Source organism: Oryzias latipes, chromosome 23, assembly GCF_002234675.1.
Source record: "Oryzias latipes chromosome 23, ASM223467v1".
NCBI classification, from domain to species: domain Eukaryota; kingdom Metazoa; phylum Chordata; class Actinopteri; order Beloniformes; family Adrianichthyidae; genus Oryzias; species Oryzias latipes.
In genome coordinates, this window is record NC_019881.2 from 4786826 (window position 1) to 4801404 (window position 14579).

Here is a 14579-nt window from a genome sequence, read left to right on the forward strand (position 1 = left end):
ATCACGCAGCACGTCTCCAGAGCCACGGTTTATCAGTTCGCAGCTTTAGCCTTAGTTGAAGGTTGACCCGTTAGGGTACTGCAGGTTTTTGGGTTGTCCGGGCCCGTAGAGGGTTGTAGCGAACTGCATCGTAACCCTTGTGCTATCCTCGGCACTTTAACGTTGGGAGTTGGGTCTTCTAGACCCACTAGACAGTGCGCTGAACCTTTTTTCTTCAATGATTTGTGAACCTCACTGGTGTCCATGGATTACATGAAATCTTTCCACCTTTATCCACCTTTGTCATGGTAGGGAGAACACGTCAATGCAGGGGTGGGGTCATCTAAGATACCACAAGGGTTAAAGAGGTGCTTCTTTCAGTTCATCTTGAGGCTTGCATGGCTATGTCAAGGTACGTCCATAAAAATGGAACGTTCGATTGTCGTGCGTGTGGTAAATGTATTGCATTTTATCATCAGTGAGGTGTGGGTACTGGCCCCTTGCCGACCATGGACGAATACCGGTGTGCAAGTGATACGCAAGTAGGACGGCCACACCAACTACGCTCCAATTGTCTAATTTCCTCATTTCTGAAAGTCAGGCTGCAACCACGGACGTAAACAACACTAAAGGGCCCCTTTCTCAGTATGCAGTATGCTAAAGGCTTTGGTTGTTGCTGCATTGGTAAGAAAGATTGTTTTTTTTTTGTTGTTTTTGCAAAAGTACATATGTACCCACAGTGCATATGTCATAAGGATACAAACAAAATAAAAAAAGAAGAAAAGAAGGATTTGGACTTTAAAAAACATATTTTCAAAACCCAAAGACCAGGAATTAACATACAAAGAAAGAAAAAGGATTATTATCGATTCATAATGTCAAAAAAAGTTCTGAGCCACTGTAAGCTCTATAGCACTTAAAAAAATCTTATTGTTGCTGAATGTGAGTTAATTATTCTTATTGTTATGATGATAAATTATGCTGAAGCAGTGCGCTGTGCAGAACTCCTATTGTTGGTCTTTCAAGATGCTTTAGGTCTAGTAAAACTCTCCATTCTCGAGCACTTCTATGCCGTGGCACTTGCAGATGCTGATTCCATCCCAGAGCACGGTTCATGCGTAAGCAGTGGAGTCGGGGTAACAAGGTAATTTCTGCAGGATGCCTCGCTTGAGGCCTAACAGAGAAGCCCACAAACTGCAGACAAAGACTCGGGCTTAATCCTCACAAACGACCCACTTGTTCACAACGACAATTTTTTTTTGTTTGCAGGAATGCTGCGAGGTGGACAAAACCCCTTCTTTAAGTAACAAAAACCAAGCATTCTCATGCCACGGCTGTGCCATCTTTGCAATTTTACACAGAGCTGCCTGGCAAATTCTTGTGCAATGTTGTCTGCAATGTTGGCAATGCACGGAAGTCAAATATCTCTGTGATGGAACGACCAAATGCTGTGCCGGTTTCCCGTTACCTTAAAGGAAAAAAAGAGGAAAAAAGATCCTTTAACTCTGACATTAAACATTTATAGGTTCAATCATCTTTGTAATGACATAAGTATTGTATTTTATGGCAATAAGTCGCTCTGGATGATAAGTTGCAGCAGTCAAAACAAAAGAAATAATGTATAAGTCGCACCTTTGTGGAGATTGCTTCTGCACAACTCCGCCAAGCCCGCTGTAAAACTAAGCGGCACTTTTTCTGCTTTGGTGACAGTAGCAAATACGGATAAACTCCGCTGCAGTGCCCTCTAGTGATTGTATGTGAGAAAATAAACTTAAAAAGAATTTAAAAAAAGAGAACTCGCGTATAAGTCGCACCTGAGTTTAAGTCATGCCCCTGGTCAAGCAATGCAAAAAGCCACAACTTGTACTCTGAAAAATATGGTAGTGTAGTGGAAAATGACAATAACAAATTCCCAAAAAGTTACCTATAGAATACAGGTTTTAAATACTTTTGTAGAAATGATCTGGAGACAGGTTCATGGTCTCCAAGAATGTCAGGAAGATGGGGAGTTCTATAGGCTTGCTTTGGACAATATTCCCCCAAATACAGTGTTCCCTTGATATATTGTAGTTCATTTTTCAAGGTCTCGCCATTTCGTAGATTTATTTTCAGTGCTTTTTTCTTTCTTGCCTTGTTTCCTCTCTGGAATTCGTTCAGTTTGCCAAATCTACAGAAATCTTCGATCGCGATCAGATCTTTGGTTTTATTCTAAAGAAAAAAGAAAAAAAAGACGTCATTTTTATGAAAGTTTGAACTTTGAAATGTAAAAATGTTCACGTGTGTTTTAGAAAAGTGTATAAAGTGAGTAGTGAGGAGTTTTATAGCCTCCCACTTTGCGGATTTCATCTATCGCCAGTTATTTTTTAGAGCTTAACTACTACAATAAACCCCTATTTATTTTGGTAGTTAACCATTGTTTGGCCAAGTTTAATTAAGCTTGAATTTTTATTTACATACACCTTAGAAGGTGTATGTATTTATTGCCAATGTAAATTTATTGGCTAACGGAGTGTTTAAAAAGAAGTTCAAACAGCACTAAACATCTCTCTGGTACATTTTATAAGCACCATAAAATATGCTTTTGAATCATTCTGCACAGTCATAGTTCACTCTCCACATGTGGATGATGGTGTTGGGCTTACTAGCAGATATGCTTTCATTGATTCAAACATGTATTTCTCCGAGAATCAACTGGAAGGCTGTTTTTTTTCCACCATACTGTTGTTTTCTTACAGTGTTGGTACATGGATCAGGGGAAAAGTCAGTTGAGACTTACCACAAATGTCCCCTCCCGGTTTGCATGTTCTCCCCATGTATGTTTAATTGGTGTAAATGTAAGTGTGTGTGGTTGTGTGGGCTTCCAATGGGCTGGAGAGCAGTCTAGACCCTGTCTTCACTTAACAGTTGGTGGGATAGGCTCCAGCAACCTCGGAATCCCCAAAGGGAGTCAGGATGTTTGGAAAATAGATGGATGGATGGAGTTCTTGTGAGTTATTAACTGTCATGAACAGAAGGGCCCTTCTTGTTTTTGCAGTCGCATGTGGCAGACCAAATGTCTCATTTGTTAGATTATTACCCAGTCTTCCAAGGGACAAATTATCAACATTGGCAACTTCTAGACAATGGTGTATTTATCTCAACATTGTGACTCAAATCAAATGAATCTTCAACAAACGAATGCTTCTTTGAACCTTAACATTCAGACACTATTTTCTCCAGCAGTAATCAGATTAGTTTGTTTATCTACTCCAGAATAGGAATACTAGATATTTAAATAAAATCTTTCTAAAGGTTTATGGATGGTTTAGTTTTGATTTTGTCTTGCTGTCGTAGCAAAGTAAGAACATATTCTGTAATCCAGGTGTGATGCCTGAATTGATGTTTCATTGAAATGTTGTCCCTCATGACTTTCCAAGTGAGCATAAATTCAACAGGAAGCTGGAAGAGTCCCACCATTCAAGTCATCTGACCATCTTCCCCTCATTTTGATCTTCCTACAGAAACTCCACTATAAATCAAAACTATTTCATGACTAAATGAGTTCATTCACTAAGTGTTGTTTCCTTTTTTGTTGTGTGTGTGTCTTTAGATCTTTCTTGTGTTGCCAGACATGTATCAGTCGTTCCCCGGCCCGGACAGCTCGTGGGTCGTTACTGAAAGAGACGGCCAACGCTGGTGTGACTCTGGGCCGCATCCGTGTAGCTGGCCTGATTTCCACCAGTCCTACGGCGGAGCGGAGGCTCGTGTGTGGCGTCAACGGATCAATCCGTGGAAGGTAGGACGCTCCAGAGAGCACAACAGCGACACTTCTCAATCCTGGTCATCATGTTTCGTAAATAAATTTGATGTACTTTTAGGAATATAAGTCGCAGTTTTATGCATAGTTTGGCCAGGGTGCGAATTTCCTCAGGTACAACTTTTATATGGATTAAAAAATAAGTAGAAAGCGACAACCACTAGAGGGCAGTACAGGTGCGTGCGTCAGTATTTGCCACTGACAACGCAGAAGAAGTGCCGCTCTGTTTTATGCCGGGCTTGACAGAGTTGTTTCTAAGTGACACAAACGATAAAGAATTCAACGAATTTAGTGATTTAAAGTGAAATAAAGAGTTTAGTTGACTTGTTTGCATGGTCTGGTTATCTTAATAATTGTTCATATGCTGCGCTAAAATGTAAGCATCAATGTGTTACAGTAGTGAAGCGTGCACATATTCTTATATATTCTCTAATATATCTCTTTTATTGCCATCTATTCCGTTATCATGATTTTCCTTTCAAAATAAAATGTTAAATACATTTTTCCAAAAAGTGCGACTTATACTCCAGTGCATTTTATGATTTTTTCCCCTTCAATATTATGTAATTTTTGGCATTTGCGAGTACTACTAGCAAAAGAAAAGAATGAGAGAAGAAACATAAAAGAATACAGAGACAAAAAAATAAGTACAAAAAAATTACAAGATTACTGCCTTAGCTACTACACTCCCCAATCCAAGAGGAACCCCCCCCCCCCCCCCCCCCAAAAAAAAAAGGAAAGAGCCCTCACTTAAGATGAGTGAATGCTGCGCGAAAGATTCCAAAAAACCAGACGGTTGATGTGTAAACCGTAACAGGATGACCAATTGTCTGAACAATAGGGTACTGAAAACACCTAAGTAACAAGGAAAATGTACTTAATGTACAAAAGACACATCTTTTAAGTTCAAATAATGCTAGTTCACATCAAACAAAACCAGTATTGGAACAAAATAATTGTGCATTTGAAGTTAAAATTCAGTTTCTCCACAAAAATTAGCCATGTTTGCTAAATATTAGTTGCCTTTTTCCTTATATGGAGGCCATCTCTGTAGAGTTGTGCAAGTAACACTGACTTTTTATGCCGTTTTCTTTCACCAACCACCACAGAACAAAATAATTTTTGCTGCTTAATATGTCTAAAATTCCCCTGATAAAGGCAAAAACACACAATTTCACAGGGTATTGTTGTCTGGTTTCTAGTTGAAGTATCACTTGATATTGGACAAAACCAACTTCCTAGAAACTTTTCATTAAGATGTAACAACCTTTTCAAAAATCTTGAATATCTTAAAAAGATCTTATTTTAAGCAACATTTCTGATGTTTTTTTGTACTTTATGTAATATTTTGAAGCAAAAGTTTTATTAGTTAATGGTGAGACTTACATGTACTTGATTTAATCTTTAGACACATTTTCTTAAAACGTCTCATTTTAGTGTGGTCTAGACTTAAGGATAGCTGGACTGTTGTATCGCTAAAATAGGACATGTTTGGAGAAAAGGTTTAGACGTAACCCAAATTCATAGGTATAAAACTCTTTTTTGAGCAATCCACACTTATTTTAAGAGATAATATTCGCGATTACCAAAATAATAGACATAAATAGTTCCATTGGCAAATTTTCCACTTATTCCTTAACTTGTTTTGAGACGGACATTTTTCCCAGCGTAACATGACCTGACTTCCACGTTGAAGCTGTTTTTATAGCAATAGTCATATTTGTTAATTAATGGTTATTTTTACAGTATTCAGGAATATTTTATCAAAATAAAAAGAATAAAAAATAACATTTGTTTGTTTGCTTTTACCCTCCATATTCCTCGTTTCTTTGTGCCTCCCTACATTACATTCATGAGCCCAGTGTAAACAACAGCGACCTTAAAATCCTACAATCAATGGGAGTTTGTCTTCCTCGCACTAATAGCCGGTGTAAAACCGCAGGTATGTCATTATAGGTTAAACAAAAACACGGTTTTGCATGTTTGTTAACGCAGATGCATGAAAGGCATCCACCGCCATACATATGAAACCAAAGCAGGCCGTAAACACAGAGGGACGTCAGTCCTCCTGCCCCTCGATTTCAATGACACATTCTTCCTCCTGCCCCTCGATTGGAAAAAGCAGTGCTGCAGTGAAGAGTCCAGCTAACAATGTATTTTCCACCCTGTTGTTTTTTTTGGTGGGCATACACAAACGCTTGAGGGTGTGGAAGGGTTGATACCTGCCTGGAGGTGAGCGTTGGCCTTCAAAAAAGCCGAGGCAGCCGCTTTTTATTCATAAAATTGATACATGTTTCTGGTTGCAAAAAGGAAACTTTTTTGGGATGTTTTGCAGCTTCTGTCAGAAAAAATCCCAGTTGTTTTTATATTCAAAACTCTTGCACCCATCAGTCTTTAAGGAGCATTTTTTGGTCTGCAGCTGGGAAGGAAATTAGGAACTACAGACTTTTCTTGAAATGCAGCTGGCTTATTTATATATACAGAATGTGCAGGAAAAAAAAGAAATGGGTGCTTTCAAGCCAGCAGAAAAATATTCATCCGATTGCCGTAATTGGAGTAAACTGTGTCTGCAGTGTTGGTGACATCCTCAACATATGTGTTTTTGGTGGTTTTAACATGCTCTTGTGGCCTTTTTGTGGATAATGGAGGAGATATGTAAGGAAAATGAAGCTTAAAATTGCATTTCTAAGTATTTCTTTATTCAGATCATCCACTGGTAGACAGCTAGATCCATGGACGTCTTCGTTTCCCTCGTCTTACCTGACTCAAAATTAGATAGCTCCGATATTGCTTGCCAATTTTTTTTGCTCCGTTAATGTTAGATTGGGGGTGTGAGGGGCTGTAAGCGGGTGGAAATGAGGGCGACGGGACAGTGGGGCGGGGGCAGTCTTTGCCAACAGTCCCACCCACAACTCAAATGTACTACAGCCGCTCTGCACGAACTGTGTCCTAGAAAACGACACAGGTTGTTTGGTTTTGGCTTAAAGCGGCATAATCATAATTAAAAGACCACAGGGAATGAGTTTAAAATGGATCCAAAGATGATCAGAGTGGAACTTTAACATCTACAACCCCTTAGAGGGCCATCTTTCTCACCTCACTTTGAGAAGGTCCAGGTTTGAATCCTGTCTTTCTCCTTTGTATGTGGAGTTTGCATGTTCTCCATGTTCATGCGTGGGTTTTCTCCGGGCCCTCTGGTATCCTCCAAAAATCCAAAAACATGCTTTATAGGTTAAATGGGATCCATAAATTGCCTCTAGGTGTGGAAACTGGGTGTACCCCGCCTTCACCCAAATAGCAACTGGGTTGACTCGAACGGCCCCATGAAACCCGAAAAGGACTCAATGGGTTCTGAAAATGCATGGATGTATGAATGCAGACGCAACCACGTTAACAATGCAAACGTACAGCTGGGGCCTTCATATTCCAGAGTCCAAGGATTCTCTGGATTCAAATACAAGTAAAGATCCATTGCCATGTACCCGAAAGTAAAAAGAAAAATTAAAAATTCACTTGTCCACTAAGCCAAATGTATGCAAATTAGGAAACAAGGTGGAAATGCCATAGAATGCTTAATAATGTTCATGAAAATCAAGGCTTTTTGTCTTAGGTTTATCATCCAATTCACAGGATCGCGATGTAAGGAATGTGTTTCTAAGAAGAAAGCAAGGGGATTTTTGAGTGAAAGGGCACAAGCAGGTCATAGATGCCTCAGTTGGTGTGGGCCACCCATCTATGGGGCTGCACAGCTGTTTGAATGACGGTTTAACAAGAAATAAATATGAATTAATTCTGATAAGTAAATAAAAAACACATCACTTACTCTAAAGAGTTAGTTTTCCTCATTTTTTGGGGGGGCAAAAGTCATAGTAGTTGCATTAAAATACAGTGTCATCAATTAGATGTCCGGTTTACAATGTGATTAAAAGAGCAAACAAGCCTTTCATTCTTCACCAAAGGTTAAACTCTTACCGGCTTAAAACAAAGGTTAAAACCGAAGAGATCTGTTAACTAGATCTTTGCACTCGCTCCACTACCAGTTTTTATTGATTCATCAAGTAAATTCAATTAGAAAACTAAATTAAGTCTTGGCTTAGAGTTTGCTACGAGGCTTGTAGGAATCAACGTGTTTAAAAATGACATACAGGTAACACAGTTGGTGTACAATAGTCACTGTTTTTACAAAAATTTCTTTTAAAATTCGAAAAAAATTCAAAATATGGTTAATTTCTTGATTACTTTAAATATACGGTTCTAAGCATGAACACTAATCATCAGGGGAATTTTATTATACCAACTTCTGGTATGAATTAAACACTTGCTGTAATAGAACTGCTGCCTTTGTCTTAAATCATTACGTTTTTTTCCCCCGACCCTACCTGATAATCTAATGTTATCTAAAACACTAATAGGATTAGACAGAATAACCCACTAAATGCCTCACATTCACGTCGTAAGTGATTCACGCTGGATATGGGTGCAGCCCTGAAAAACGTACTCATGCAAACACACATCACCACCTGCCTGCCTGCCTCACCCCTGACCCACTCCTACAGCAATTACTCCTACAACGAAAAAAAAAAATCAACATTGGCCAGTTTTGCTTCAAACATATCGTAATCCGGCATGGCTGGAGGTTTCGAGGCCACCAAGAAAGCTATTAACAGCACCCAGAGACGTGAGGAGACCTCCGGGAAAGGTTTTTGTGGAGTGTTGCTATGAAACTGGGAGCGACAGTTCTGGGAAGGAAGGGGTAAATTACAGCTCAAATTCCTGTTGGACAAATGAGCATCCAACTGTTCCTGTTCATTGAACTAGAATGATGGTCTAACAAACACTTGATGAGGGCATTAAGCGACATTTCGTTATCAACATACTCTATGATAAACCCAAAGTTGACTTGTGAAACAGCAAAATTCACCAATGTCCCACAAAAACCAAAGTATATCCTGTCCCTCTTCTATTTCCAACACCTGCGACTTTTGGCCTTGTTGGTACAACCTGCGCCGATACCGTCCCAGCTGAGGCAAATTGACTTAAAACAGCCATTCATCTGTTTAACTCTTGTGTATCGCCGGGGCCCCCGCATACTCCATAACCTTTATGAGATTAATGCAATGGATTGAGTCGGTGTCTGCCAAAATTCCATTCCTATTTAAACCTTCAAGCCCATACCAGCAGCCTAATCCTATTAGACCCAATTGAGTGAAGTCTACAGTCTTTTTCAGTTAAACTAAGTTCATGCACTAATAAGATTCAAGGGGGCAAAAAAAGTACGATGTTCGGACAGTTTGTGTGCGGAGAAGGATCAGGAAAACAGGTAAATAGGGACTAGACTAGTTGCTGCAAGCGTTGATGGAGTGCTGAGGTTGTGTTTGGCAACGACGGAAGGACCTACAGTTCATAGGAACAAGCTAGGTGACAGCCCCTCATTGTTGGATTATTGTCCCCGCGCGATAAAATGAGCCGAAACAGATTTATCTGACATCATTGAAGTCATGAACTGCACAGCCACAACGCCAGAGTGGAACAGAAGGATTTCAAACCCGACCGTGGAGCAGGAAATGCAAAAGATGAAGTGGTTTAAAAGCATTAATGAAATCATAGTCAAACATTCATCCGAATGTCGGCACGTGCTCAGCATTCAGCAGAGACATTGCATTACACCGTGTTATAGACGTCAGAGGAGCTAAAACGCTAAAAATAGAGGTTCATAATTCTTAAAGGAACCAAACAAAGAAAAATGAAAACATGCTTTATTTGGACAAAAGTCACATTTCTACCTGACAATTTGTTCTAGAGCAGGGGTCGGGAACCTTTTTGGCCAAGAGAGCCATAAACGCCACATATTTTTAAATGTAATTTCGAAAGAGCCATACATTAATGTAGTGTCCCTTTACCACACTGAGACACGGAGACTTAACCTCTTTTAAGGTTCTTTATTCTGGTTACTGCAGACCCCTAACAAACGCCGTACAATTAACTCAGCAACTCCTAAGTCTCTCCCGCCGAGACGAGAGCGCGTCTCCCAACTTTATGTTCACCTGCTCCCGCTCCAGCCCTCCCATTTCCCTTATTCGGCCCATAGCTGAACCCCATTGGTCCAAACACCCTAACAACAGGCTGAGCGACAGATCTGAGGGCCAATCAGATCTCTGCTTGATCGATGCGTTCCATGAACTCCAGAACTTTTAACGCGGCCCAACAGCCAAGTTAAACTCAGTCCGCGACAATATGTTTAAAACTAAATATACAAGTGAATGTGTGCATTTGATGTAATTCAACACTTTTAAAGTACAATAAGTCTGTGGATTCTTTTTAATAACATTGTTATGCTGTTGCTAATAAATGATGAGTATTTCTCGTAGTAGTTTTGCTGATGGTCTAGTCTGGTTGATACGTGGTGAGTTTCTGCTTCATGCGGGTGTTGAGACTTTAAACGGGATCTTAGGTCTGAATGTTCTTTAGATGTGAGACAGACATGGAACCAAACACACACCCACGCTGCAGGAGTGACAGGCAGCAGGTTTTACGTTTTTACAATCCCTGCGCGATTCACCTGCTGCCGGTCCCCACAACCCCCCCCGACCCTCTGCCTTCTTCCTCACACATCCCGTCTCCGCAACTGCGCGCTCTTTCTCAGAGACGGGAGCGCGCAGTTTTAGGCACGGCAGTTCACAGGTTTCCAGATGGTACAAACCCTGTGAAATAATAAATAATAGTAAACTGAGAGTGCTGGCGCAGATTTTTCTCTCCAAGCACCGCTACTACTGCGCGCCTCTGGGATCGCATCGCGCCCGAGAAGGACTGGTCTAATGAAAAAAAAAAGGATAATTAAACATTTGTCTGCGAGCCACATGTGACCATCAAAAGAGCCATATATGGCTCGCGAGCCATAGGTTCCCGACCCCTGTTCTAGAGGGTCAAGTATGATATAGTTAGATTATCTTTATGTAAATCTCATGACAGCAAAAGTTAAACCTGTGTTTAAAACAAGGTTGCAAATTGAATTTAGTTGGACTAATTCAAAGTTTGAGTGAGTGGGTTGCCTGATAAAAAAGACCCAAACTGTGCAGGATGTACATTGCCTTCACCCGTCAGTAGCAGAGTTGGCTACTTATTGGCAAACATAGCAGGTTCAGAAAATGAATGAATCAAAAAGTCCCTGTTAGTAATCCAGTAAATTGTTGTTTGCAAATGAGCTTCAGTCGGGAAGCTAAATAGTTGCTATATGTTGCTACATTGCTAGGTTGCTATTATGTGCTATTGCTATCTATTATGTTTTGGAAAAATTGTAAAAAAAAAACAACAACAACGGGATAAACCATTGAGCTATGGGGTAGCCAGTCTGTGTTTTTTGTTCATTGACTGTATATGAGAACTGGAATGAGTTACCCCTCCCCCCTGGTATTCCAAATAGGACGTACCCCTTGGCTCCAGGAAACCAAAATCCCATAGACCTCTATAGAAAAAAATAAACAGCTATGACCATGTTTTTCGACATATAAGTCACAATTTTTGCAACTTATCCTCAGATGGGACTTATATGTGATTTAAAAAAAAGGCTCACACGTTCGTTATTTTCCCACTAACAACCACTAGAGGGGGCTGTAGGTGAGTGTATCAGTGTCAGTAAGAAGCGCCGGCCTCGGTGGAGTTGTCGAAAAGCGACAGACGAAGAAGAGTTCAACTGATTTAGCAATTTAAAGTGATACAAAGAGTTTAATTGACTTGTTTGCATGTTTTTCTTGCTTTGGTTATCCAAATAACTGTTCATGTGTTGTGATAATACACCTGACACTTTTTCAGTTCCTCCGATGTTTTAAGGAAACTAAATACGGTATGGAAGTGAAGCCTGCAAATATTTAATTGTATTATTGTTATCTAGTTTTTTTTTTTATTGATTTGCCACTCGAGATGTCCGGTCTTGTTCCTGTATTTTGTTAAATAAACGTGTCCCAAAAATACAGTATTCAGTCAATATATGTGTCTGTATAACCCGTCTTCCACTGCTACCTTTAAAAAAAACATATTCTTGCTAATCCTAATTTTTGTTTATCCCAATATTTTTTCTGTATCAGAAATGATTCAAGTCATAAACTTGACCAATCAGGTGCCTCTATAAAGTGTGTGTGTTTTCATGTTGAACGTCCAAAGGCAGATTTCGTGTAGCCCGCTTTCAAGTAATGGACTTCCAATAAACTCACTCCTGATTGGAGAGAGTGGTTACCATAGAGACTATGACTGGGACTAACCAATCCCTGTTTACCAACGTCGTCTTGTGTTAACATGAAAACGATTTTCTATGGGTAACATCATGATCAGTCGGTCCAGTTCTCATATACAGTCAAGGATTTCAATCTTTAGGTCTTGGGTTCGGGTTCTTTAAAACTAATCATTGTGCAAATTACTTCACTGTGGAGAGACCATTAAATTTGGAAAAGTTTTGTTCTTGTTAAATCTTCAACCAAATCCTCCTTTTTTAGTTGTAAATGATCCAAAATTTTATTTGTAAGTTTACAAATACACATAGTTTAAATTCTATATAAAATTATTGAACATTGACATGATGAATAAAGGTTCTTAACTTGTCCAACTGACGCTTTGAGCAAAGATTTAATTATTTATTGAACTTTTAACCCACTGATATAATCTAAATTGAAAAGTTCTCAAGCTCAAAGAACATTAGAACACAAGACAGAAGCCAAAAAAAAACACGTCGTCTCATTGAACCCTTTCTGTTATTAGGGCTTGTGGCTACTGCTTTGTTGCCCCCCTCCCCTTTCACCTTTGCCCCTTTTTGAAAGAGAAACTTGCAGAAGCAAAAGGCTCACACACATAAAAAAAAAGGAATCAGAATGTGACCCTGCTGGTGTCGGCGACAGAGACACGGTCTGAGAAGCTTCCTTTCAGGACAAACTAGCCAGAGGTGCTGCCTTTGATAAAAAAAAAAAAAAAAAAAACATCCAAAGACACTTCAGAGACCAAAGAATAACTTGCCTATTTTACCTTGATTTACTACTTTACAAGAAAAGATCCCAAAAAGATTTGTTAATGATAAAGATTTTCTTAATCTTATTGGAAAACATTTTATTGATAAACTATAAAATTATTATCATACTGGATTAAATTATCATAAGTGGACTTCTTTTAGTCTTTTTATTGATTGCATATTTTTCCGAATTATTATTAAATTTTTATTTAATTCATTTGTCTAGTAGACCAAAAAAACAAAAACAAAATTTGAACGCTTCATTTTGCTCAAAATTGAATATCCATATTTATATTATGACAGCTAATGTAGGTTTAACTTCATTTATGCAGTTATTTAATTCATATCATACTTTTTAGCTCAATTACTATTAGGTTACAAATGACCAAGTATTGAACTGAACAGATGAGAGAAAAGTATCTGTACAACATAACTACTGAGAATCCAATTATGAAAATTGTTTATGCATCCTTCTTTTTATAGCTGCTGAACATAATCATTTAACTAATGCATAGTGCATTTTTTGGTAAGTTGGTTTTGGTACTCCTGTAAAAATCTCTTTATAATGCTTCATTTAAAAAACCTGTTTACAAATGTGGAAATCACCAGTGATGTCATCAGTCAGATTTATAAACATTTGAACCCTAAGGCAAGGCAAGGCAAGGCAAGTTTATTTGTATAACACAATTCGTACACAAAGTAATTCAAGGTGCTTCACAACTTCACACCCTACAGAGTAGCTGCTTCATCATTTGATTAGCAACACTTAAAGTGTGTTGTTTAAAATTTTATCTCAGTATTTTTTCTCTGTTTACAAATCATAGCACAGGAAAAAAAATCACCAACGTTATTGACTGACTTTTACTTATAAATGAAGTTCACACGCTGCTCCCTTTTCACATGGCTAAAGAATATCCTGAGTTTAATCCTCCATTTAGAAAATGATGCAGAACAACATTAAAGAAAACCTGGACGGCTGCACTTGACTCGCTACCACTAGTTCTATAATTATTTAGCCGCGGTGTCACATTCTCTGGGATCACCAGCGCCCTCTGCCTTGAGGCAGGCGTACTGCGGGCCTCATATAGTGTATTTCTGAAAGCACATTTTTTGCAGATGAAAAAAAGACTAAATGGGTCACAAACTGGCACCAAGGTAATCAGACAGTTGACGAGCAATGAGCAAATGAAGTAATTAAAATTAAAAGCGTCTTTTAAAATAAAAGACCGAAACAGTAGTGCATGCACTGTTTGGCGCAGCCTGGGCCTCCACTGCCATTCTCTCTTGTATTTGAACAGGAAAATTCATAAATTGGCTACTTTTTTTTTTTTTTTTTCATCAAAGAAGTATTGAAAGAATATACATGTCTAAAAATTAATATTTGATTTTGATTTCTTAATTTAAAAACATAATTCATTTTTTTATATGTATGGATGTTTTAAGCCATGACTGCACATCACTGGAAATTAGCATTCTGAAGCTAATGAGGAAAAGCCTGTTTGTGTTTTTATTTTTTTTTATTTTTTACAATGCACACACAAAGCGCTGTTTAAAAAAAAACATGCAAAATTCCACTTCCATATTATACTACATAGGCAAATGCTAACAATTGAAAAAACTGTTTGGTGAACTCATGGACCCATTCTATTACGAGCTTGCTAAGAATGATTAAAAGCTAATCTGTTTATAATACTTAATTTATACAACAAGCATAAAACCTGTTTGCAAATGTGGAAATCACAATTTTTTAAGATAGTTAGCTAAAGCGTATTGGGTTTAACAGATTAGCGTGTAGGCTATGCTAATCAAGGC

At 38.7% G+C, this 14579-nt stretch overlaps 1 protein-coding gene across 4 annotated transcripts in view; it reads left to right on the top strand.

Annotated features, from left to right (window-relative positions):
* The first annotated feature begins 3574 nt into the window (after window positions 1–3574).
* The window catches only part of tfec (transcription factor EC), a 43183-nt gene continuing 32178 nt past the window's right edge, over window positions 3575–14579 (top strand). For all 4 annotated transcript variants that reach the window (XM_020714343.1, XM_020714344.1, XM_020714345.1 and 1 more), the window contains exon 1: window positions 3575–3754. In XM_020714343.1, the coding sequence (XP_020570002.1) occupies window positions 3590–3754 (165 nt within the window). In that variant the 5' untranslated portion in view covers window positions 3575–3589. The remainder of the gene's footprint in view (window positions 3755–14579) is intronic.